General features: G+C 41.6%; 1 protein-coding gene and 1 pseudogene across 1 annotated transcript; both read left to right on the top strand.

Moving 5' to 3' along the window:
* The first annotated feature begins 117 nt into the window (after window positions 1-117).
* On the top strand, window positions 118-25875 carry LOC131216974 (WRKY transcription factor WRKY76-like). Its single transcript, XM_058211631.1, has 4 exons — window positions 118-305; window positions 2316-2564; window positions 2697-2813; window positions 25492-25875. The coding sequence occupies exons 1-4, from the start codon at window positions 270-272 to the stop codon at window positions 25873-25875; spliced, it is 786 nt and encodes a 261-aa protein (XP_058067614.1). The 5' UTR covers window positions 118-269.
* Window positions 9422-10096, top strand: LOC131216975 (acyl carrier protein 1, mitochondrial-like; annotated as a pseudogene).
* Window positions 25876-27811: the final 1936 nt, after the last annotated feature.

Here is a 27811-nt window from a genome sequence, read left to right as displayed (position 1 = left end):
TTGCGTTCGCATGTGGAGCAATTGGACCAACGTAGGCGTTGTATCGTGTCTGCGTACATTCCTTTGTATTCTAAAGACAATGAACCTGGTTTTCAACATCAGGCGTTTAAACGACTTCTTCCCCCTTCAGTCTTTATAGAGAGAGAGCCTTTGTTTCCATAACCAAAGAAGATATATTATTAAAAATCAGATAAATACCATTAGCCTTGTCTATTGGCTGGTCTTCTTCTCATTCTGAGTGCAATCAAAGAGAACCAGAGAAAGGAATCATGGGCACTCAAGAAAATGCTTTTGATATTGAAAAGGTATGTAGGGTTTTCTCTTATTTTATTTTATTTTATTATGTTATTTTCTTGATATTGGAACCTCTAGAAGCTTCTGTTTTTCTCTATACTTTGGCCAACCACTTAGAGAGATGCTGCAAGAGAACACTGGAAGGAGATGCTGCATGGCAACTTCTGTTCTCCATTTTCGGGCTTTTGCGTTTTCCTCCATTCGGGCATTCTTTTTATTTTTGTGGTTGGGTTTGTATATGGGTTCATATGATAGGTGGTTCCCTGGATTATTTGTGGGTCCCACCCGAATGTATGTTGCTTCCTTGAAGAAAAAGAAAATGGAAGGAGATGGTTATAATTTCATTAATAGAAGTCATTCTAAATAGTTTCGTTGTTAAAGATAGATATAGAGGGAGAGAGTTAGGGAGAGAGGAGGAAGGGATGCGGTTCTAATTTGATTAATATGCAGTTATCTTAAATGGCTTTGCTGCTACTAATTTTAATTTACCTATACATAGATTAAATAGATTAGACAGGTAGAAAGAAAGAAACATATATAGATAGGTTTTAACAATTTTAACAGAGAGAGATTAACAATAATTGAGAGAGAGAGAGAGAGAGAGAGAGAGAGAGAGAGAGAGAGAGAGAGAGAGAGAGAGAGAGAGAGAGAGAGAGTAACAATTTTGAGAAATTCAAGTATGTTTACCTATACATAGTTCAGTATATTCGTCTGGAATTTTGAGTGGTCCTCCTCCCAGTTCAGGATCCTCTACTTTAGGCAGCCGGGGAGGCCGGATATAGCTTCATCAACTTGTGATTTCTGCTTTGCCTTTTGGCTGCTGGCCCCTGCCACCTTAATCCATATCAGGGGCTTAATCCCTCTAGATTATGCTAGTTAGGGGTGTCTTTTTTTTTTTTTTTCATAGGACTGAATAGTTTGAGCTATATTGATAGGTGTGGTCATCGTCCTTTTCTGAGATGCCCACCCGTTTGCAAGCTTTTTCCTCGTGAATATATTCTTCCGTTCAGGAAAAAAAAGAAAAAAAGAAAGAGAGAGATATGCCTCTTATATTCATAGATATAACCTTTTCTTTCTTCTTCTTTTTTTTCCAAGAAAGAGATTTCCCTTGGTGATATTCTTTGGTGTTGTGAGAAATGCTAGTGTAATTCCACGCATTGTGCGTCTCTCTCCGAGCTTCTGAAAACAAATACCAATCCAGGCATGACCAAGGAGGACAAAACTGGCAATGCCAACAAGCAGAGAAACTCAAATTCAAAAGCACATGGCATTAGAATCTCTCCTTTTTAACAGATCTAGCTTAAAAATGTAATTCAAGTATCTCAAAAGAAAGAAAGAAAAAAAGAAAAGAAAAAAGTGAAGCATTTTTGTGCAAAAAAAAAAAAAAAAAAGGAAAGAGGAGAAAAGGACTACTCTAGTTCTCTTAACTTCTGAAGGCCACCCATTTGCTGCAAAGGATAAAATACAACATTAGGTTGGTCTAAGTGGCAGAAATTGATGTAACCAGCTTACCAAAAACATTTTAACTTTTAATGGAGTGAATTTTTATTTTTATTTTTATTTATTTATTATTATTATTATTATTTTTGTTTTTTCCGGTTAGCTTGTTAGTACACCCACTGTCAGTTCACACTTCACTGTTACCCACCCCCTTTAGGGAATCGATACCAAGACCTCAGCGTTGAAACGAGGTATCTTTCACTCAGTCTACCACTTCATTAAACTTCATTAAAGAAGAAGAAGAAGCTTACAGAAAATTTCACTAGATTAATTCAAATTTCTTGAAAATTTCACTAGATTAATGTAATTTTCTTGAAATTGCGTCGATGCACCCAAGTCATTTTTTGTTCCCTTGAGTGCGCACTACTAAATTTCTGTTTAAAGTAATGTCATATCTATGACGAATTATATTTATAAAAATTTGTTTTTTCTTTTAAGTCTATGGCTATTGAATGTGTTGGGGAGAACACTCGTTTGTAGTTAATTGAACCATAAGTACATTTCAATCTCAATTGATTAAGGTGCAAGCTCTAGAAGCGAAGTTACAGCATTTATATAGAGAGAACCAGGACCTTAAACATATCATTAGTGTGATGAGCAATAAATGCAATATTATTCAAGACGAGTTGAACAAGAAGAGGACACATGAGATGTGCACCATGGCTGAGAGTTCCTCTAGCCAAGATTCAATCAAGAGACTGGCAAGGGAAACTATGCGAGCAAAATCGTCGCAGGTCTTTATCAGAACTGATGATGCGGACACTAGCTTAGTAAGTTTCTTTGAAGATTTTGTTCATTTTATTAAAAATAGGATTGATTTTCATCATTAAATTGGTATTTTCGCTGGTTTTCTAGTCATCTGTTTTCTTTTCTGCTTTATTTATTTATTTATTTGAGTTTAGACAGTGAAAGATGGTTATCAATGGAAGAAGTATGGACAGAAGAATACTAAAGATAATCCATATCCGCGGGCTTATTTTAGGTGTTCTACCACTCCAGATTGTCCTGTCAAGAAAAAGGTAAATGATTTACCCGAACTTTTTGTGCCTACTAATTTCCATTGTATGGTTTTAAATAAGAAGAAAAAAATTTTACTCTACAAAATCAAAATATTTTCAGTTAAGGATGAACCCATAAGGTAGATTGGTAATGAATGTAATACATATATGGAGATTTGGTTTTTCTCCTGAATTCTGCAGCATTAATGAACTTCTATGGTACTTGAGAAAATTGCTTGATAGAGTACACCAGTTTATTGGAGATTGAAGGTTAATAGACTTTTTTGTGACTATAACTCGAAAAAAGAAAAATCTAATACACCAAAACATTGTCCTTGGGAATCATGTGGATTTTCTTTCTTGGAGGAATCCACTGATCATCTTATCATATTGAAATATAATTGCAATTCATAAACATCATGTAGCATAAACATTGGAATTAATCGAGTGCCTTTGGACATTTTTGTGCCACTAGATTATGCATCATACATGTGGCACATGTAAGATGATTTGAAATACTTGAATTTTGATGCAAAGCCGCTGTATACAAAATCCATTCATCACTGAAATACTTAAATTTTAATGCGGTCAACACGTCACTACCACTTGTCTCCTCACTGGATTTCGTAGTGTTGGCCTCTTTACCACTTGTCTCCTCAATAGATTTCATATTGTTGACCTCTTCGTCCATTAGTCCCAAAACCTTTTAGATTCCAGTAGGTGTGGACCACTCATGATTCCTTCTAACAGCTGGTTAAGAATGCTTGGGAATCAGACTCCATGGGGGACCCAATGTATTCTATCCTCAGTAAGATGAGAAGAGTAAAAGTAGCCCTGAAAAATTGGAATTGGAAAATCTTCGGGAATATTTTCCTTAAGCTGCAGCAAGCCGTGGATGATCTGGCATCGGCAGAACTCGCCTTCCAAGACTCCTCCGACCCCAGTTCCTAGTAAGTTCTCCAATCTGCTAAGAACAAATCTCGGAATTGGAGATTTCCAAGGAGATCTTGTGGAGACAGAAATTAAAAATCCAATGGCTTACCAAAGGAGACAGAAACACCAAGTTTTTCCATGCCTTGACGACAAGCAGAGTGTGGAAAGAAAAATTTCTGGAATTAAGGCTACAGGATGAATCACGCACAGATGATGAGAATATTATCAAGCGGGAGACCATTGCCTTCTACGAGTAACTTCTGCAGGCTGAACCCAATGTTATCTCAAACTCTTTCCTAAATAGCATTGCCCCTGCTGTATCCTCTTAGGACAATCGCACCCTCCTAGCTACCCCTTCCCTCGAGGAAGTCCATGTCGCAGTTATGTCCCTCCTAGCGGATGGGGGCCCTCCCTCGAGCATACTCGACTACTCTTCTCTGCCTCATCCCTAAATTTGTCTCCCTAACTAAATTCTCTAATTTTAGCCCCATCAGCCTTTGTGATTGTATCTATAAGGTCTTTTCTAAAATTCTTGCTGACAGGTTAGGGTGTATTCTACCTAAAATCATTTCGCTGGAGCAAGGAGCTTTTGTTAAAGGGAGATCCATTGTAGAAAATTGCACGTGGGCCTAGGAAATCTTCAGCGATATCAACAAAATCAGGGGCGGTAATATCATGTTAAAGCTAGATATGGAGAAGGCCTACGATAGACTCAGCTAGGACTTTCTCTCCAAAGTCCTTTTCAAGTTTGGATTTGACAAAAACTGGATTAGTCTACTTCAAAACTGCTGGTCCAACTGCTGGTTTTTTATCCTAATTAATGGTGAAGCTACAGGCTTTTTCAAATATTCTAGAGGTCTCTGCCAGGGAGACCCCACATCGCCAGGCCTATTCATCTTGCCAACAGAGGCTCTTAGCAGGGGATTTGTGCAGCTCATATCTAATGGTCAATGTCAGCCATATAAAACCCGTAGGAACTACTCAGTCATCTCGCATCTACTCTTTGCTGACGACACGATTTTGTTCCTAATGGTAGCAAATCATCCCTCAGAAGTATTGACGACTTCATCAAAAACTATGAAAGGACATCAGGTCAACGTGTTAATGGTCAGAAAAGTTTCTTCAACATGGCAACAAACCAATCAGTGCACGTTAGAGATCAACTTCAGCTATTTTGGGCTTCAACAGCGGTTCTTCTCCCTTCACTTACCTGGACCTCCCCATTTTCAATGGCAGACCTCGGCGTGCCTATTTTCTGTCACTCCTTATCAAAACTCTCAACAAGGTAGCCAGTTGGAAAGCTAGAATCCTCTTACAGGCTGGTAGGTTAACACTTCTTAACCACGTCCTATTCGGGATGCCTATCCATGTGTTAGCTTCCACGGATGTCCCAACTAGCATCTTAAAAGACCTTCAAAGTTCCTTTGTAGACTTCCTATAGGGCTAGGAGGGAACCAGAAAAAGATGCCATTGATGCAACTGGCAAGCAATTGCTCTCCCAAAAGCGAAAGGCGGCCCGGGGATAAAAAGCCTCTCAACAGTTATGAAAGCCTTCCTCCTTAAGATGGTTTGGATGATCCAGCACTGTGGTGTATCCAGTTGTTGGGCTAAATTCAGCAGAGCCAAATATGAATCTGACGTGCAAAGGCAAGGTTCAGGCCCTTCGTGCGCTATTGCATTCCCCCTCTGGAAACATATTCACAAACTCACCCTGCTGCTATCTCCCCACTCTCGTTGGTTGGTGGGCAGAGGTGACTGCAACTTCTATAAGACCAACTGGTCTAGCCCGAGCCCCCTCCTCGAATGGGTAATCGAGCCGATCCTTGTGTCCCTTTTGCAGGGCATCAATCAAGGATCTGATAGGGCCCTCTGGTTGGGGTAGTCTCTTCTCCTTGCATGTGCAACCTGCTACCCCAGTTCGTCTTCAACCATATCAGGGATGAAGAAATTTGTACCTCTCTCACGACCGACAAACGCATCTAGACACCCTCCTCTTCCTGCGAATTCTTTGTCAGTATAGCTACCCAGATTCTCCGTCTCCAAGCTGAGAAGAAGACCTCATCGAGATGGGTTTGACATGCCAAATTGCCTCCCAAGCTGTCCTTACTGACCTGGAAACTCATCCACAAGGCCATCCCAATAGATGTCAGAATCTAAAGCAAGGGTATCCCATTAGCATCAAGATGCAACTGCTTCCCCGCTCCATCAACTCTCAAGACAGAATCCATTGACCACCTTCTATTTTTTTTTTCTCCTTCTCTTTGTGGCTTCTCCGTCAATTTTTTTAGGGGGAGTTGTTAGCTTAGGTGTTTAGTTTGGATATGATAGGCGGCCTATCTAGGTGTTTGTGGCTGCCCGAATGTGGCTCCTTTTGGGGTGAAGCCCGTTTCTTTTTGTGGTGCCCCCCTGTTTTGTATAGCCCCTTTTGTTGAATGAAAGTAGAGGAAGTTTAGTTTTTTTTTAAAAAAAACTATTTCTGTTGGGCTCCAAAGCTAAGGCATTTTGGGAGCACTTCGTCAAGGCCGTGGGCATGGGCAACCTGTCCCCTACAATGGATGTTGGCATGGCCTCTCTCCGATGGACTGCGACCACCTCCAACCCAAAGATACAGCCCATAGTGGACCTCATGCCAGTACTCATCTTCCAAGAGCTCTGGAGAGCCAGGAACGTAGCTTGTTTCGATGGTCTCGATTCTTCAATCTCCGTCATTTTAGCCAACATCCATCGTTGGATCTCTAACTGAGCCCTCTTCTCCCTGCCAATGGCTCCGTCAACCGTATCCCATCAACGACCCTCCATGCCTTACGCATGCCCACTCGCCCTAGTCTCATAACAACTCCTATTGTTAAATGGGCTAGGCCGCAACTTGGTTGGATCAAACTAAACATTGATGGATCATCGCGGGGTAACATGGGCTCCTCGTTGGGGGGGGGGGGGGGGGGGGGTGGTTAGCTAGAGATGAGGCCAGCAATACTCTCTTCGTGTTCTCTCATTCCTACGGATTCGGATCCAACACTCGTGCTGAAATCTGAGCAATCCTTGATGGGCTCAGCCTCTATGCAGACCGTGGCTTCATGCATGTTGAGATTGCTAGTGATTCCTTATCTGTGATATCTGCCCTCATCTCAGGTGCCTCCCTATCATGGTCCATGTGGTATTGGCGTACAAGGATTGACGCCCTCTCCCATTCCTTTGTGGTCCGCTTCTCGCATTGCCCCAGAGAAGCCAATTACCCAGCAGATGAGCTGGCTTGCATGGGAAGTACAGGTAGGGAGAACCTCATTTTTCAAGAGTTTTCCGCCCTCATGGCCAAAATCTGTGGCCTTATCTTCTTAGATAAAATCGTGTTGGGTAGCATTTGTACAGCTTAACCTAACACTCGTGCTGAAATCCGAGCAATCCTTGATGGGCTAAGCCTCTATGCAAATCGTGGCTTGATGCATGTTGAGATTGCTAGTGATTCCTTATCTGTGATATCTGCCCTCATCTTAGGTGCCTCCCTATCATGGTCCATGTGGTATTGGCGTACAAGGATTTACGCCCTCTCCCATTCCTTTGTGGTCTAGTTCTCACATTGCCCCAAAGAAGCCAATTGCCCAGCAGATGAGCTGGCTTGCATGGGAAGTGTAGGCAAGGAGAACCTCATTTTTCAAGAGGTTTTTGCCCTCCCAGCCAAAATCTACGGCCTTATCTTCTTAGATAAAATCGGGTTGGGTAGCATTCGTACCGCCTAACTTGCGCCCACTACTTCTTCATTCATTTCTTAAGCTTTTACTCTTACGATAGCAGGGGCCTATCGGGTCTATCCTGAATCAAGCTGTACAGCATTTTGCGATGATATATGATATATATTTTCTTTAAAAAAAAAAAAAAAACTCTCTGATTTCTCCATCATCTACTTAGGATTCTGGTAATCCTTCTTCATGTGCTCTATAAAACCATAATTCTAACACTTAAGCTTCCCTTTGCCATTTCCCGTGAATTTGGATCTCGATCATAAAGATCTATTATCTTGCTCAAAATTCCTCCACCTCATAATCAATGCATTTGTAGAAGCGCCCACATCACCACTTTTCTTTCTCATCACATTTGATTAAAGTATTGAGATAACGGTCTACCGGTGCACAAAGAGTCTCTAAGCGACTCATATGATTCTGGAAGAAAATTCAATATAATGCATGCTTGATCTTGATTTTTCATTGTCTTATCCACATCTAGCAATTTACAAATGAGCCTATTAAAGTTACTGATGTGGGCCTTAACGTCGGTACCTTCCGTCATCTTAAGATTAAACAATTATAACTTCAGATACTTAAGAGACTTCTTTGCATAGATGTTCTCTAGTTTCGCCCGTATATCTGATATACCACCTGTTCTCCTCCGGTGTAACGGCAACACAGGTGTGGGGGCATTTCAGGTAGATCTTTAATATTTGTGGGCCCCACCCCTCAACGGCAGTTGGGATGTCTAGAAATTGGTGGGCTACTACTACAAACTCGAATAAATTTCCCGCTTTGAAGGGCCTCATGCCGATCTTCATCTTCTGGGAGATATGGAAGGCAAGAAACGTGGCCCGCTTCGATGGCACATGCTTCAGCCATCAGCGGTTATTTATAATACCTTCCATTGGATCAGACTGGTTGGGCCCATCTTGCCGCTTCCTAAGGCTCCAAACCCATCTATGGCAATATATCTGTAGTTTGCGGGAATCATTCGCAACCAGACCAAACTACCGACTTTCCAGGTGGTCAAATGGGATAACCCCCCCAATGTTGGATAAAGTTAAATGTTGATGGGTCGGCGCTGGGGAATCTAGGCCCATAAGGAGGTGGTGGAGTGGCTAAAAACAATTTCGGAGTTTTTCTCTTTTGTGTTCTCATCGGGTTTTGTATTCGGTTCAAGCTCTAGGGCCGAAACTAGGGCAATCCAGGAAGGCCACTCTAGATGCGCAGACAAAGGAATTTCCAAGGTGATGGTTGAAAGTGACTCTAAGTCGACCATTGTGCCCTCTCCAAATAAACATGCTTGTTCACTCCCCAAGTATAGGGTTGTGATGCAGTAATAAACTTGGTGAGACCGAGGTCGAATCTCAAGGGATTGAAACTTGTACGTCGTCTGAAATTAAGTAAAACTAGAACTAGACTAAGATGAAATCTAAATCGAATGAATTTAAGGGAATAATGGTGAAATATTAATCTAAAACTTAAAGAATTTAGAGGTAGGAAACTTGGGTGCTAAGGATCCACTTGTAGCAATTGGGAAGCTACCTTTCATTGATTCAAGGACACAATTGGAATCAGAGTTCTATCTTATCCAATTGGTAAGAAGAAATTTGTCAGATCTCTGAACTTCTCATGGATCTAATCATCGACAGATAAGATTGGTGAAGATTTGGAAGTGATTCCATCACCTAACCATGCCTAGGAGATAATGGTAAATAATAGCAATTTACCAATCTCACGTCCAATCATAAGAGAATTGTGAAGGTTAGGAAGGATTCCATCACCTAATCATGCCCATGAGACGATGGTGAACACTAGGGTTCCCAAGTTCACAATCTCAATACATGAAAAGAGAATATCTCAAGCTATCGCAGATCTATTGTAATTTGAGTCACAACAAACCATTGAAGCAGTGCTCGGGACAAAATCAGGAGGGAGAGAGAGAGAGAGAGAGAGAGAGAGAGAGAGAGAGAGATGGCGTGAAGAGGTGCGTTGCCGAGGCACGTTCGCATCCTTGTCGTTCAAACCCTTGATCGGACCCCACTGAGGTGGGCCCAGGCGTGGAATCGATGGCTGTCATCACATGGAGACGATCATCTGGACAAGGAGGAAGTGATCGAGAGAGTACTATTTGTCATCAAGAGCTTCCCAAAAGTCGATCCTTCCAAGGTGACTCTGGATGTCCATATTCAGAAGGATCTAGGCCTGGATAGCTTGGACAATGTCAAGATAGTAATGGCTCTTGAGGAGGAGTTCAAGCTGGAGATTCCGGACAAAGAGGCTGATAAGATCGATTCCTGTATCCTCGCGATCGAGTACATACATGCTCACCTAATGGCTAGTTAGTTCAAGCAAGGCAGTACTCGCCTTAGATTTTTGTCTCATTTTGTGATTTCTCATCTCCTTCTCTGGGACATCATGGACAGGTAATCTGGTCCTTTTCTTCCCCCATTGTTTGGATGGTTGTCGAAACCTGAGTCTTTTTCATGGATCAAGAATAATCTAAATCCATTGATGAGCTTAGATTATGCACAAATCAATGGTCTGCTTTTGATCTAATGTCTTGGAGTTGTGACCCTAACATTGTGAGAAATGGCTTGCTTCTGTGCTGTTGGTTGTGCTCACTGCTCACCCGACATTTTCATCTCATTTCGAGATCTCTCATCTCCTTCTCTGGGACATCATGGTCAGGTAATCTGGTCCTCTTTTTTTCTTTTTTTTTTCATTGTTTGGATGGTTGTCGAAACCTGGGTCTTTGTCATGGATCGAGAATAATCTAAATCCATTGATGAGCTTAGTTTATGCACTATAAAAAAAAGCCATTAAAACTAAAAACATTCCTTATAATCAAACTAGCATCCATGAGAGTTCAATAAATATAAATCAAAGCAAAGATAACACCTCAATCATGCTACAAGCTTCACCTCTTAGCCCTGTCTAAGAGATTTAGCCTGACATGAATGGCCTAGATCTCTCAAAAAGCATAATAAAAAGAATAGTAAAAATAAAAAACTCTAAAACCACTCTCTCTCGTTCTTGGCCTCCACGACTGCCCATGTCCCCCTAAATCATGTAGATCTCTCTCTTACTTCCTTTCATAGAAAAGGAATGGTGGTGTGGTTAGAGTCGGACGAACCGTCCTCTCTTCACAGTCCAAATCGCAGCAGGAATAAATTTCTTACGCTGATTTCCAGGTGGGACCCATTATTGAATTCAGACAGGAGATCCACTTCGTTCACCGGCTTCTCCTCGAAATTTCGACCGGAGATGGTCCGTTTTGGTCGTCCATTAATGCGGCCCACCTTGATTGATCATTGGACAACGAGACGGATAATCTGAGAGCTCGCGGCCATTATCAGGTGTGTTCCAGAAAAAGGTTACCTACATCTTAGTTAAAATCCTTGACTGGTTTGAATGGATGGCTCTGATTGGCATTATGGACAATGAGTGGGGGCCCATAATGACCACCCACAGCCTCTGTTGGGAAATAAAGGCGACGCAGTGATGCTATGATGTGTGTTGGCCCTCTTATTAAAGCCAGGTGGAAAATCCACTCCGCCCATTGGTTTTAGGACGAAAAATCGTCCGGGAAGTAGTGTCTTTGGAGCAGTTTTAGTGTGGCCCATGAGCTCGTCTAATATGTTGTCCATCTTACGTTTAACGGCTAGGATTTTTCGACAGCTTGCATGGTCTCGAAAGGTTACCTAAGTAGGGTCGTGGCCACCTCATAAGACAATTGAACGGTTTGGATCATCAAACTGGATGATGAGTGGGGCTCATAATGCAGATCAGCGTCTGCATGGTGCGGACGCTATTCTCACGCAAAAGTTGGGTCGGGTCAGCGCCCGCTGACCGACCCCAGCAGTACGGTGCACCACAGCTATGCACCTTCTGTGCACTCGTACCATACATGTAGGGTCCACCTTGATGTTTTTGATAAATCTTCTCCGACCATCTCTTTTCTCAGCTTATTTTAACAGTTAGGACCAAAATTGAAGCATATCCAGATACCAGGCGGGCCCTAAATCACTGTTTTATGGGATGATTTATCCGTTAGGTCATTTTCATAGGGATAAAATGGCTGAAATTTGACTTGTATGGTTAATTTATGGTCCTCAAGCCATATATGAAGTCTCAAGTCGAACGGATGGTGGGAACCCTATGATCTTGCATTCTGGACAACCGTCTAATGTGAGTGGCGTGATTTTCTCGAATCTCTGGCATATAAATTCATCGATCTCAGTCCCCTGGGGTCCGTCCCTTGACTTGGTGATATCAAAGCATTAAATCCAGCCTTTTCGCACCCTATTTCAGTCCAAGCTCGTAAATACACCTTGCATCACAAACAAGATTAAATTAGGCCGTTAAACAATACCATGTTCGTAAATTCAGGCAATAACTGGGGTCTAATATGTAATATTTAACCCTCAACAATGCTCCACTTACCCAATGTGGTATTGGTTTGCAAGAATAGAGTCCGTCAAGAGTAAAATGGAGGTTAGCCTTGTTCAGATGCCGAGAGAGGGGAACTCAGTGGCAGATGGGCTTATTAGATTGAAGAGTGGGACGCAACGTACCAGGGAGTTCATGTCGTTGAGAGAGCTCCTGCCCTCCATTCGAGGTCTCCTGTTCCTTGACAAAGTGGGCTTGGGCTTGATTTAAGAGACTTAGGTCCTTTCTTTCTTTCTTTCTTTTTTTTTTTTTTTTTTTTTTTTTTCAATTGTCCTTTATGATAGGTGGGCTTACCTCCCTTTTCCTAGTAGTCCCTCTTGAAATACTTGTATGAGCCTTCTCAGCTGTATTTTTTTATGACATGAATACAAATATTTCTTTCCAATATATATATATTTGTTATAGTTTTATCTCTCATAACATTATAAAGGACCTCTTCCGTTAGACACAATTGGATTAAGATCTTGGGTTTCTTATCTAACTTGCACTATTCTTATTCTTTCATGGTTTTTGGTTGCTTTTGAAAGAGTGCATCTTCCAATCCTTGCTAAACTAGGATGTCATTCATCTTAATTTTCCATAGTATAAAATTATTTTTACTAAAATACTTCTCTACATTGAACTTCATGTTAGATGTCATTGATACCTTACTTTCAGATTTGATTTATTAGATGATATCGTAAACATGCCTCTGGATAAACCAATGGATCCCTTATTTTTTGAGAAAGTTAGGAGTGTAACACCTGTAACTTTGTTGGTCAAGTGAAACAAATATATAACTTTCAGGGGGGCTCCAAAAAAAAAAAAAACAATGGGCCTTGCCTATCACATAACTATCTAAAATGAAAACACAAATTTGACGATAAACATAGGTAGTGATGCAACCAAACACCAAGAAAAATAGGGCAAAGGACATTAGCATCCACTCAGACACACCCCTCAATATAAAACTTCTCTCATGTTGATCGAAAATGGATCCCTTATTGGCCTATGCTAGAATCAAAGGACACTAATGGATGTACCCATCCATATCCACTTTTAATAGCCATATGGTAACCTCACAAAAAGAGCTAAAGTTATATAATCAAGATCTTGACCCCTCCACATCCTTGAGTACGAGGATTAATTAGCTTTAGGGGGGGACGTCCCTCATGTAACCCAGGCCCGTTTTATCCAAAAATTTAGACCCCTAGTGGATCTAGGAAGCGAAGCTATAGTCTAGAAGAAGATACTGTTCTGAGTCGCACTACCCCTCCGACCTAGGTTGTCAGCCACCGCATTTGCCTTCTTAGGCGTATGAGCAAAACTAACCTCTAGAGCTCCCATAAGAGCCTTAACCCTTACTTTCCAATAGGAAATGGACCATGCTAAATCCAAATCCTTGGAGAGAATCGTAACAATGGATTTAAAGTCACTTGCCACTTCCACTTTTGAGAAACCCAAATTTGCACATCGAGATAGGCCCTTCCATCGCCTTGAATTAGTGCGGGTGTTAGAGCCTAAACCATAGGCTGAAGAGAAGGCAAACAGGAAATTCCCTTCACTTCATCTACCCACACCACCACCCCCAGAAGGGCTCAGGTTCCCAATGGAAGAACCATCCACATTAATTTTAATCCAGTCTCTCCCTGACCCGATCCATTTCACAACTCGGGTCTTCTTATTAGTCAAGGTAGCCTCGTCCAAGCCGAGGAAAGAGAGAGCGACCGCTAAGGAGTGCTTAACGACCTTGGGGAGAGGAAGGAGAGGGGTTATCCGCGAGAGCCAGTGATGGACCTTTGCAATCACCCTATCTGCAAGGAAACCGAAGTTATCATAATGTGCACTATTCCTGACCAGCCAAATTTTCTAGAATATCAATATGGGGGTAATGCCCCTCAAAATATGTAGCCGGTCCTTTTGGGCAGCAGTTGTCCACCACCTTGCAGCTCTGCCCATTGCTAAGATGTGATAAGAGGTGGGGATGTTGACAAGGGGCTGAAAGTGGTTCCAGATCTTCTTAGCTGAATTACCTGTGGAGAAGACGTGGTCGATGGATTCCACCTTCGACTGAAATCGGGTGGGGGCAGCAAACACATTTGGATGCTAGTTGGATCCCTCTGTCTTGAGTTCTGGTCTCCACTGAGATTGCTTTGTGGATAATCTTCTAAGCTAGAAGCGATATTTTTGGAGGAAGTTTGGGGTGCCACACCCATTTCTCCCACGATTTCCTATCGTCAGCATTCCTAGAGATCTCCCACGCCGATTTTAACTGAAATTTCCCTGATGAAGAGGGCATCCAGATCTGCTTGTCCTCGACTGGAGAGATGTAAAAGCCCTCATCATGAATGTGGTCCATGACCAGCCGTGGAAGAAATAGGCGAGTTCCATTAGGGTCGCACTAGCCGCTAGGTCCGATGAAATGATCGACGCGGTTGCTGGGCGTTGGAGGAGGCTAAAGACACCAATCAAAGAGCGGCCCCAACCCGAACCAATTGGCATTCCAGAAACTATAATGACCACTTCCAATAATGCAGTAGCAATGGTCAGCCACCACCCGAAACTGACTGCATATCTTCTTCCAAATGGGTGAAGCATGGATGGAGAGACTTACCCCACTCACATTGCTAATGTAGGACGGGTATTTAGCCTTGAAGAAGCCAGCCCAGCAACTACCAATGCCTTTGTAAGTGATGGTCCAGGCCATCTTGATTCTGAAGGCCTGCATTACGTTGAACAGGTTTTTGATACTCAGCCCCCCTTCATCCCTTGGGGCTGCAATGTGCTTCCAGCTGAGTTAATGTCATTTTTTTCGATCCCCATCCCAACCCCAGAAGAAATCTGCATAGGCATTTTCTAGATCAGGAAGAATGGTATAAGGGATGTCCAAAGCAGCCATAATGTGAACCAGGATGCTATTTAGCACATGGTTGATGAGCGTCACACGGCCTGCTTGGGAGAGGATCTTACTTTTCCAGCCTGAGATTCTGCTTGGGAGAGGATGCGGTAATTCGTTCTATTGTTCTCGGTCGGACTTGCCAAGAAAGGTTAGGGGTCTTTTGGTTCTTGATATGGCGGGCTTGGGTTACTTGAGAACCTGAGGTCAGCGTCGACCAGCCCCTTGTTTTCTTTCAGTGGTTTTGGGGTCCTTTTACCTGGCTAACCCTGGCCGTCCCTTTTGTTCATGTTTGTGTGGGTTTGTCAGTCAGTTAGGCGTGGTATACGATAGGCCTGGCTCCTTTCTTTTTTGTTAGAGCCAGCCCGAAGGGCTATACATCTGTTTTCTTTCTTCTAATAAAATCGGTGGCGTGAGCCCATCTTTAAATTTTAAAAAAAAGCCTGAGATTCTGCCTTGAAACTTTTTGACTAGGGAATGGAAATAGGCCGTCTTGGCTTACCCTTTGAAAATGCGGACCCCTAGATAGGTGAACGGGGAAGTCCCCTGGTTGAAGACGAGAGTCCTTTGGGCTAACCTGACACGGGCCGCTAATTAATTTGCTGCCAGGATTAAAAAACTCTTTTGTTTGTTAATCTTTTGGCCTAAGATTCTTTGGTACTAGGCAAGGAAGGAAGTAATCTAAGATAGGGAGCGACTGCCCCCGTTGGCAAAAAGCAAAGTGTCATCCGCAAAAAGCTGGTGGGAAATCACTGGACAGTTCTTGCATGCGAGAAAAGGTGGCAGGACCCACTGTTGATTAATCTTTGAAAACCTCTACTTAGAACCTCAGAAGCAAGGATGAAAAGGCCCATGGAGATGGAGTCTCCCTAGCGGAGACCTCTTGTCAAGCAGAAGAAGCCTCAAGGTTCACCATTGAGAAGAACCGAGAAACAGGAATTACTCCAACACCTTTCCACCATAGCAATCCAGGTATCCATAAAACTGAAACGACGAAGGACCACCTTGAGAAAGCCCCAGTCCAGCCTGTCATATGCCTTCTCCATGTCTAGCTTGATAAGAATATTCCCTTCTCTAGCTTTCATATATATACATATATATATATACATACGTATATATATATATACATACATACATACATATACATATATATATATACATACGTATATATATATATACATACATACATACATATATACATACATACATATATATATATATATATATATATATATATCTGAAGACTTCCTAAGTAAGAGTGCGGTTCTCACCTATGGACCTCCCTTGAACGAAAGCCCCTTGTTCAAACGACATGGTCTTTGGAAGGAACCTACTAAGCCTGTCAGCCATAAATTTAGAAATTTTTAACATAGTTGCACAAACTAATAGGGCGAAGATTAGAGAACTTCTTAAGAGCCAGGGTTTTTGGGATTAGGCATATCAAGGTCGCGGTAAAAGCCCGTGGAATTGCTCCCCCTCTGAACAAGGATGAAGTTGCTTGGAGGATATCAACTCCCACTATATCCCAACAACCTTGGAAAAATGCGTCCGTGAAGCCATCCGGGCCGAGAGCCCCATCTGGTATGAGGCCCTTCACCGCTTCGATGACCTCATCATACAACGGCAATTGCATCAAGGAGTCATTATCGACTAAGGAGATAGCGTGCGGGATAGCTTGGAGCATATCACCCTCGAGAGTAGTGACACCCGCCAACATGAGGGAAGAGAAATAATCAGTGGCTACTTTCTTGATCAATCCCTAATCCGCAGCCATAGAGCCATCCTCCAAGTGGATCTCATCAATGTTCAACCTCCTTGCTCGATCAAATGCCATGTTATGGAAGAACTTTGTATTTTGATCTCCTTCTTGGAGCTAGTGCAATCTGGATTTTTGTTTCCAGTAGATCTCCTCACATAGTTCCAGATGGGCCAGATTATCTTTTGCAAATTAAAGGCTATGATTGTTCTCCTAAGAAGAAGAGGTCTAGGTTGCCTCCTTAGCTGTTACAAGCTCTCGCTCAGCCCTAACAATATTCTAGAAAATATTCCTAAAGAATTCCTTATTCCAAGTTTTTAAAGCCCTCTTCACGTTCCTCAGTTTGCTATGAAGAACTAGCATGGGATCCCTTGCAATGTCAGATTTCTAGGCCTCTTCACCTCTTGGAAAGAGGTGTGAGCCATTCACATATGTTGGAACCTGAAGGGTTTTGGGAATGTGGCGGTTGGCGATGGATAGGAAATATGGAGTGGGGCATGATCCAAATTCAGCCTGGCTAGGTGATGGACCTGAAAGGAGGGAAAAGTTGATAAGCAAGAGTTGTTACAACAAACACGGTCCAATCTAGCCCACACCCTTGTTCTACTGTTCTGATTGTTGCTCCATGTAAACTTGCTTCCAGAGAAACCAACATAAAAAGGGCCAGCCCTGTTTAGGCCATCTGCAAAATCTGAAGTGCTCAACGAGTTAAAAGGGCTAGTCCCTCTTCTTTCAGTGGAGGACAGGATCGCATTAAAATCACCCACAACTAGCCAAGAAACAGATGAACCCACTGCCAGCACTGCGAGTTGGTCCTAAAGTGATCTGCGCCTAGTTCTCGAGTACTTAGTGTAGACCATTGATGCTAAGAACCAATCTGCACTACCCCTGGCAATGACCTTGATGGAGAGCATCTGAGAGGAAGATGCCACCACATTGATGACTACTGAGGAATCTGAAAAAGTCCAGACCTTACCCCCTTGGTCCGCATTTGATAAGGAAGAGTGAAATCCTAAACTGAGACCAATGTGAACTCGTCTGTCGTCCCTCAACATAGGCTCTAAGATAGCAACAATGTTCGGTTTAGTTTTCTTAATTAACCATTTGAGAGATGAGATAGTGGGTTTGTTCCCCACCCCTTGGGTATTCCATATTAGAGCACTATCCATTAAAGGATTGCTCAGGCACAGTGCTGCGATGTTTGAGTCTTCTCAATCTCTTGTCCTAGGTTTTATTTGGGTTCTTGGGCATGATATCCCTGACTTGAGCAAAGCGTGATGCTTTCTTGTTTGTTATCTTGTGGTATGTTCTTTGCTTCCCCTCTTGGGTCATCAATTTTAGTCCCATTCTCAAGGAATGAAATATTTTCTATTGAAGTACGTAACCCTTGGAGGTGAGCTTCACCCAAGGCAAAACTGTCTCTAGGAGTTGATGACTAATTGAAAAGATCTAACTCCTCATCCATAGAAGCTTTTTTTTTTTTTAATTTATAGTGGATGAGAACTAAAGGGGAGTTGGGCTGCAACGGGTCTAGAATTATGGGACTTACGAGTGTAGCGAGAGCTTGAGGGTTGGTGTGTGGAGGAGAAGATTTCTGGAAAAATGGGGATAGATAAGTTGTCAGTTGAACATCCCCTGCTACCTCTGTCCTACGGATTGGACGGTGCGGGGAGGAAATCCAGGTCGTCGCGTCTAAGTTTTCCTCTGACTCATCTGATGTTGTCCCTATCCTGAGAGGGTTGCAGCCTTCCGATAGGCCTTCTAGGATATTCCTCTAGGAGGCGACTTCAGGGGCTGAATCTTGTTGATCTCTGGTTGCCTAACCATGAGGGGCCCCCAGATGGAAGCTATATGTTGATGCTTAGACTGGGAGGGCAGGAGCTAGGGAATGCGAGATGGATCTATCTACTTGGTAGGGAGAGCTAATAGCGTGCCTAGTGAGAAAGGATTTTGGGAATGTGGCTCAAGGCATGTGGGAGGTGGCTGAGTGAGATAATTAAGGTTATGGGCAAACTCCTTTTGGGTGTGGGCGAGTGGGACATGTGGGGAAGCTTGGGCAATTTGGTTAGAGTGCTAGGGAGTTTGGTTACCTAGGACATCAATATGAGAATGTATGGGTGTTTGCCTCACAATGGCATCGTGAGGATGGGCCTCAAATCCCTCTAAAATCTTAGAGGTATTTACACAAACATGTATATGACATGGGGTCGACAAGATCTTTTTCACATTCATATGGTCGAGAGGATTACAACGAGATGAGAGGGGATTTAGAAATCATACTGGGTGTCGTAGTATTGTGAGACGGGGAAGGCATGTCCCTGACCATGTCGGGGAGGGGCCGTAGGGTGATGGAACGCTCTTTCCACCCACTCTTTGGTGGACATAGATGCTGGCTTGGATATGGTGGGCCACAATTCCTCTCCCTCTATTAGAGAGTCAAAAGAGTCGAAAATGCCCATAATCAGGAATTTTGAGTCTTACAGTACCAGCCTTCTAATTTTCTAGGTATCTCTTCCAGGGAATAGTTTGACCCTTACTCTGGCCCGTATCTGCACCAGCCCTAGAGTAGAGCATCTTTCAACCTCCAATACCCCTAACCCTTTGTAAACCGATTTAAACCATGCCTGAACAGGAATTCCATACAATGTTAACCAGATTCTTCCTAATTTGGAGCTGCAGTTGGATTCCAAGCCTCCACCAACGAGATTTTCATCTTAGAGTGGAGCTCCGCATCTGAGTAAAAAGAGATTAGTTCAACCCTTGATTCGAATACAATGAGGAAATTGTTTGGGCTCACTTGGGCGATGTCAGTCGTGGACGCCGCATACCTGGATTCATCTAGAGTACGTGAGAGATGGATCAACTAGACTTCCGGATTCTCAGTGTGAGTAATAAAGGCCAATTTCAGTGCTTTCAACTTTCTCTAAACTTCCTTAGGATAAGCTATGAAGGTGAGGTTGGTCGGTGTTGGGGGGGTAGATGGATGCTGAAGGGGCAGGTCATCGTTCTCTGTTTTGTTGGTTTGGGGTAAAGTGATTAGCGGATTCTGCAATGTGGAGGTACGAGGGAGCTAAAGGTCTTGGGTGGGGGGGGGGGGGGGGTTGGAATCTCAGCACGGGTTGGGAAAGGTTTGAGCCTTGCTAGGCTTTCTAGGATTGGTAAAGGCCACTATCAGAATCCTACCATCGACCATCTTCCCTTGATGCACACCTATGGCCACGTAAGCATCTATGGCGTAGTGGAACCTGATGAAAGCATGGCTGAATCTCAGCACGGGTTGGGAAAGGTTTGGAGGCCTTGCTAGGCTTTCTAGGATTAGCAATGGCCATTGTCAGAATCCTACCATCGACCATCTTCCCTTGATGCACACCTATGGCCGTGTAAGCATATGTGGTGTAGCAGAACCTGATGAAGCATAACCTCTAGGTCAATGAAGCTGCTCATCCCATGGGGTGAAAACATCAGCAATCCTCCCATATTTCTCGAAAATCCTAAATAGATCTTCATCAATGGTGTCAAAGAAGAGATTTCGAACAAAAATGCTGAGCCCACTCATCTTCTCTAGCAAAATAGGGTTGAAAGGAAAGACCCCCAAATCGCCATTTCTCTCAGGGTTGATTTCATAATGTCTAAGACAACTGCTTGTTTTTTAACTTCTCATGTACCATCATCTAATTAAAATCCTAGCTAATTAATCCCTAAACTAGTAACTTGATCTTGATCCACCGATGCAAGTAAAGGTCCAACATGATCATGTATCCATAGAATACTCACACTCCCCTGTAAGGTGGTAAGGCATATAGACACCAAATCAACCCTTAATAATGAAGACTCTCCATCCTTCCCAAGTTAGTCCCCTCACATAGGATGACCATCCGTTTCATCATGTAATGTCTACAAGTCTATCCTAAAAAATATGATGGTCATAGTATAATCAGGTACTTTATTTTATTTTATTTATTTATTTTTGTAAGTATAATCAGGTACCGACATCCATGGACCATAACTCTCCCTTGGCCAGTGACCTTTATATCAAATATCGAGTTTCCAAGGACATCGTGAAGACTTACTCATCAACTTATCTTATATTCATGAATTTCACACATTAATTAATGCACGACAATCTATCCACTTATCATGTGAAACCCACATTAATTTGTATTGATAAAAAAGGATATACATCTTGGTAATTCGGGCGAAACCCACATGTTATACATCTTGGTAATTCGGGCGAACCCCACATGTTGACAGGGCCCACCTATCATGTGAAGAGAGAAGAAGAAGGCTAAAAAAAAAAATAAATAAATAAAATAAAATAAAAAAATAAAAATTTAAGAAGGGAACTAGACTGGCCAAAGGAGCCTGATAGCAGGCTTGCGGACCCAGACAAAACAGAGGAGAACCACCCAGGAGAACCGCCCATACAACATTGAGCTTGATAGTAACTGGAATGAGGGGTTCTATAGGACCTTTGCTTTGCCAATGTTAGGGGCGGAAAGTTTAATAGAGTCCACAAGGGGTCATTCTTTTGAATGAAGATCTATAATGGGTGGTCAAGGAAACAATAGGGGAGAAGAAGATACAGGTTCCTACCATTATAAGGAAAGACGAGATATCTCCAAACTATAGGGCAATGCTTCAGGATGGGCTTCATTCGGCAAGGGATTGCACGAAGAGAAGCTCTCAACACTCTCCATATGAAGTTGGATAAGAAAGACAATAGATGTGATAAGGAATCAATCATTAAGTCGATGCAAATCCTTGATATGATAAATGGTAACCTAAAAGACGGGAGAAGAGTTGAACTTTCTTCATTCATGATGGTGATTTTCAAGCACAAAAGAAGAATTGAACTCGATCCAAGTAGGGAAGATGAGGAGCCAGGAATAATATTGTTGAATGTTTTGCAAAGGAGGTCAAGGCACTTAGGAATTTATGTATTTGGACATGTGTATCAGGAAGTGTGACCCATAACTTCATTCGTTATGGTTGGCAAAAGTGTGACCCATAACTTCATCTCAAGTGAGGAGGCTAAGTGACTAGGTTTGAAATTAGTATGTATATTAGCAAAATCAAGGAAGTTAATTAAGAAGCCAGGCATTGCTAGACGGTTTCAATATTTGCAAAGAATTGGGCCTATCTAATGCTATTGCGGAAACTGACTCTCGGATTATTGCATAGGAGGTTTCCAACTCCCATGCGGCTGGCCCTTGGAATGTATGGTACCATTTAGGTTCTATCCGTCGAATATCAAATTTTTTTAACTTCAGAATCTCCCACACCCTCCAAGAGGGAAATTCAGCTGCAGAAGCCCTTGCGAGGATGGGGTGTGGAGGTTGGCCGAATATGGGTCTTATTACCCAGACAATGCCAGTTGAGAGCTCTCAGGAAGAGGAAATCCTACGAGACCTCCCCTTTAAGGGAGTCAATGGAATTGGAAGTTTTGCTTGATGGATCTTTTTTGGCAGCCGTTTGTTTAGGCTTCGTTGTGCAGTTTTTAATTTCTTTAGTGAGGGACATAAGGGAGAGATACGATACGAGAGGCTCGTGATTTTTTTTGTTGAGCCTGCCCGAAGTGCTAGTCTGTTTATCCTTTTCTCTTAAATCAAAGTTCAGATGTTGGCTATCTGTTTAGTAAAGAAAAAGAAAAAGAAGCCAAACCCATTCAAGGTGTGGGTAGGGTTGTGGACTATGCATTGGTGGATGGTTCCGCAAGACAAGTCTCTCTACAATTCTAGTGGATGACTTTGGCTATTTTAGGCATGGATTTCCTAAGAAAGGTGTGGGATATGCCTATGCCCTTATCTAACGTGATGTGCATCTTGGATAAGAGATATCCATGCATGGTGCCTATGTGTGGAAAGAGAGTTCCCATGTTAGGATGACCTCAGACTTACAGTTAATGGAGGGAGTCAAGAAGGACAAGATAACATGGTATAACTATATATCCAAGAAACAAGCGTGGAAGTTCATGGATGGGTGATCGATGAGGGCATCAATTTGCAATAGGTGGGGTAGATTAACATAGACTAGATATTTTCAAGATGTTATTCTGGATATTTAGCAAAATTTGGCTCATCTTCTACATAGAGAGATCTTTAGAATGTGTGAGAGTTTTCCAGCGGGGTCTTATAGTCTACCTTTTGCAAAATCAGTTATTTTACATGTGATATATTGGTGGCAAAAGATGGGACCATCTCTCTCTCTCTCTCTCTCTCTCTCTTATTATTAGTATTATTATTATTATTATTGTGCATGTGTAAGCCATTCTAACATAATCTAACTAGTATTTTCTATTCCAATGGCTTAATTAATTAAATAATAACCTCACTTAAAAGCTGAAGGACGAGAAATACTCCTGTGGAGTAGGATAAGTAATAGTGCTTCTAGTTGTATTCGGAACTCGGATATTACATTCCATTCATTTAGACTATTTATTTAGGTCCAACTCATGTTTCATGGGCTACCACGAAGACACTGTAATGATCTACCAAATTAACCATTTGATCAATGACCATAAAAATGGATAGTCAAGATCATTTACACAAAAGTAAGTCCAAACAATAGTTTGATTAGTCTATTTGTTAAAGACCACCTTGGATTGCTTATGATTCTAAAGAATCACTTTTGTTATGCAATTGCAGCCATTCCAACCATGGCTTGGGGGGAAAATGGATGACTTTAAAAAAATGCTGAATTAAGGATCCAGTCGGTGGAGTGCTCCCACCTTTTATATAAAATTAAGGAGGTAAATTTGTGGGCCAGAACCCAAAACTCAGCTCCATACATGATTCAGATGGACCACACAATTGGAAAAGGTGTATAGGCAATGCTCACCCTCCAACTTGTTTTCTTTGGTGGGCCCCACCTGAATCATGGATGGGTATGATCTTTAGGCCCCAGGCCTAAAGTATGGTGCCACATCTAATGGTTGGAATAGATTTCATATGATAATCACAGTGGGCTCCGTAAATAAATAAATAAATAAAATCCAAGGGTGTACGTTTCTCTCTCAACTCTAGTGCTAATTTTCAATGTGTCACATCGTATATGAAGGGATTTCGCACCTAGCAATTTTGAAAGAAAGGATGCCATGGGATGCTCCACGCCGTGAATCCTCCCTACAAACAAATGGTTCATCTAAATACTCATACGTGCTTGACACCTCTAATTTTAATTATTCAAGTCAAAATATTGGATTACACAGTAGAAGTCTTCAATAGGGATGGCAATGGACCGTGTGGCCTGGCCCCGTAGGGGGCAAGGCTTGGCCCTTAATCTTGGCTCGAATATTAGGCCTGAGCTTGAATTCTTGGCCCAATGTTCGGCCTGGGCTAATGATGAATGGATAGCCCCATTGGTCCATTCCAATCATCAAGTGGGCCACCATTATGTAATAAGAATGTGTGCATGCATGGTTTAAAGACACGCTAATTCGTTCACCTTACATGTGACACTAATTGGATCGGGGTCATGTTTCAATGGTCGGTTGAACAGTTTCCATGACAAGACTCATGGACAATGAAGGGTCTCGAAAGATATTTTGATTGGATTATTTCAAACCATTGATGATTTAAATCTTTTATTTACAGGGTCAGCTTTATAGGGCTAGGGCCAGGTCATTGGCCTCGCCCATGGCAACCTCTAGTCTTGTCTTGAGTAAGAAATGTTTAAAGGTGGTCATCGCCCCTACGCTGGTAACTTAGCTTCTAAATATAGGAATACTCAAGCAAGAAGAAAAGTTACTTATGAAAGAAATCATTGTCTATGAATGTAAAAGGAAGACCAAAGGACGGATATAAATAGTCAAAATCATAATAATCCAATACAAAGCTTTGTGCTTTAAGTGCATGCATGTACAAACCGTACTTAAGTAGATTTAGGCACACTTGCCTGCACTTAAATGTATTCTCTGCTTTAATCCTAGTGTAAAATGATAAAAATAATAAATAAATAAATAACCCCATGGAGAATAAAGTATGATGAAAATGGTTTCCCCATATTAGCACAAGTATATGATTTCTGAGATAGAGTGAGGTGAGAAAAAATAAGCTAAATATTTCCCCTTACAGGTTTATTTGATTGTAATGAGTAAATCCATGTGGTTGATTTGGTTTGAATGAGTAAAGGATGAGAGTCGCCGGTGAGGAATTTGAGATCAATGTACAAAATATGAGAAGGGTATGAAGGGCTTTTACTTTTACATTTTCACGTAGTACAGATAGAGTCTTAGATAGGAATTTTGGTGAATAGAATAGGTAAAGCTGACCACAAAAATTTTAAAAATAATTTTAAAAAAAAAGGAAAAAAGAAAAGAAGAAGAAGAAAGCGAGGAACAAAGATATGATGACAAGGATGATGGTATCAACTGAACCATAAACTCATGATAAAAGATGGGCAGCAAGGACCAATCCTCTCTCCATTTTCATGATCTCCCCTCCCTCCCCCGTTTAATTAGGGGGCAGGTGCTCTTAGACAAATCAGGTTTAGGTAATGTTAGAGAACTATTCACCTCTCAACCTGTATAGCATATGATAGGCAGCCCAGCCTTTTCTTTTTTGCTGACTGGCCTCCCCTGCCCGAATTTGGCTTCTGTAATCTGCTCCTTTTTGAAATGAAGCTTCTGTTTGAAAAAAAAAAAAAAAAAAACTCATGATAAAAGAGAAAAATGACACCTTATCTCATATGTCAAGTGGTTGAAAAAGGAAAATGAGTATATAAACATTTAGATCTTTTAAAACTTAGATCGGACTCATTTATGTAGTCAGTTCTATCCAACAGCCAGCCCAACCAGCCAAATCCGTTATCAGCTATTTCAGTCTGGAATATGTTTCATGTAAAATCATACAAAATATAAACAATCGGTAAGCATTTGATTTTTCAAATACGAGTTTATTTAATACATGGAGCGAAGAAGTTGCATTAGAATCTAACACCCTCTTTTAATACATTGGATTCCAGGTGCAAAGATGCGCGGATGATAAATCAATTCTCATGGCAACATATGAAGGTGAGCACACTCATGTGCTTTTTGGTGGAACCAAATACTCGACTTCGTCACTACATGGCTCAGACCCTAGTTTAGCATATCCTGTTCCAGTTAATCCATTTCGATCAACCATCACCCTTGATTTGAACCTGTGTGGGACCAATCAAGAAATAAATAGACCTACTCAAATTTTCAACAACAAGACCACCAACACCACCACCTCCAACAACAACAACAAGAACAACAACATGGCTGAGTATGTAGCATCTTTAACTAGAGATCCCAACTTCACTGCAACCTTGGCAGATGCAATTGCACGATCTATTGTGAACCCTCCATATTCACCCAAGAAGTGAAATTTGAAGTTGAATTGTTAGAAATTATTCGAATGAGTAAAAAATTAAGAATTTTTATGATTTAATTTTGATGTTTGAAAAGATTCCTTTATTAGTGATTTTTTTTTTTTTTTTTTCAAGAAAGGTGGGAGCAGACCACTGTACTTTTAATGGATTTGCAGGACACTTTGCATTCTCGAGCAGCGACCACAAAAAGTTTCGACCAAGCTTATTAGTAAGGGTGTATTTGGTTGCCAAAAATATATCATGAAATCTTGTGAAAATTTGCACCAAATTAGACTTGATTAATCATGAAATATCATAATATTTGATGCAACCAAACACACCCTAATTTTGCAGGTGGCAAAAGTAGGCTGGGTTGGGATGGGCATGGATTCCTTTAAGCCCAGAACTCAATCTAAAATGGGTTGGATTTTGCCTGAGACAACGGACTTTGGGTTGGGACGGAATGTGAGTTTGCAATTATGGACCTCCATTGCTTCGACGCCCACTAAGTATCAAGTAATGCATATCCAGCCCGGTAATCAAGATCGACGCGAGAACTATTCGATCTTGGCTATTGATGCAAGACCAGTTAGGAGAAACCATTATGGAGGTTCCCTGCAAGGCACGCCTCATCCGTAGTTCCACATTTAGGGATGTCAACAGGTCTGGTTCCGGTGGGGTCTAAGAGTTCTCGGACCCGGTCTAGTTGGTTTTGTGTCTTGATGGGGGTAAGTACTACTCCTTTGCCTTCTATATAATATACTGAACAAAATTTACGGGGATAATTTTTTATTTTCAAAAACTAATATAAAATTTGACCATTTAGTGAATCCTATGACTCTTGATTATGGATATAGGTCAATCCGTCCAGCGAAACATTGATCCAAACCATGGATCATATATCTGTGTCATATTAAATGTAAACCTACTTTGGGATTACCAATTCAAATGCTATAAATGGTCCGGTCGATGGATGGATGGATTAAATTTTCCAAATTGATCATCTTAGAGAATGATCTATCCAATGTCTTCCGGTCATCTTGTTAATCACATTATAGCCTTCAGAATGGTATGATTATGATAAATATTCCCTAAGTAGAACTTCATATATGAGGCTAAATGTATTGATGGCCATGGCTATCGAAGATACTAAGCAATCTTGTAATCCGATTTATGTCAAACTACCTTAATGTGATTCAGCTTGAGTAGATCTATCATGCTATTTGATTTGATCGTAACATATATGCTTATATATTGCTAGATCACGTGCAGGTGTATAAGACATCATCATAACCATCCATTATCTCATCTATCATGCATATTTAAACATTGACACTATTTTTGTTATATATCTACATCATGGTCTATGATTTTATATAGCTAAAATTCAGTATTTCATAACCATTTATGACATATATGCATGGCATGTATACACACATGTGTACACCCTTATTCTAGATAATTGTGGAGTACCTAACCTAGATGTACTGTCGGAACGGTAAAGAGTCAAGATTTTATTTATTTATTTTTTTTATTTTTTAAATCTGCCAAAATTTATTAAAGCAGAGGAAAATTACAGAGACTGATTTCGGGTCTCCCATGGAAAAAGGACCAAAGGAGGCCTATCATATGAGAAAGGAAAAGAAAATACAAACCAGGAAGCACCAAAACAACGCGCTAAGAAGAACACCCACAGCCGAACTACCTTTCTCTAATCGAGCCAAGACCCACCTTGTCAAGGAAGAGGAGACCACAGATGTTGGAAGGGAGGTCAGAGAACCTGTCATACGAGGAAGAGGACTGACTCTCGCTGCCCTGGCGAGCCAAAGCGTCCGCAGGGGCATTTCCTTCTCTAAAAAGTCAAGATTAATTTAATGCAATCCAATCATCCCCTAACTGAAAGATTAATTATAGGAACCATAAAACTATCATGTGTAGAGAATGGACATAG

Source organism: Magnolia sinica, chromosome 10 (genome assembly GCF_029962835.1).
Source record: "Magnolia sinica isolate HGM2019 chromosome 10, MsV1, whole genome shotgun sequence".
Lineage (NCBI taxonomy): Eukaryota > Viridiplantae > Streptophyta > Magnoliopsida > Magnoliales > Magnoliaceae > Magnolia > Magnolia sinica.
Note: the sequence above shows the minus strand (reverse complement) of the source record. Positions and strands in the feature narration are given on the sequence as shown.

Coding starts and splice junctions, on each gene's coding strand:
- LOC131216974 (XM_058211631.1), top strand. CDS start 270: ATGGGCACTCAAGAAAATGCTTTTGATATTGAAAAG. Junction 306..2,315: donor ATGCTTTTGATATTGAAAAG/GTATGTAGGGTT, acceptor CAATTGATTAAG/GTGCAAGCTCTAGAAGCGAA. Junction 2,565..2,696: donor ATGATGCGGACACTAGCTTA/GTAAGTTTCTTT, acceptor ATTTGAGTTTAG/ACAGTGAAAGATGGTTATCA.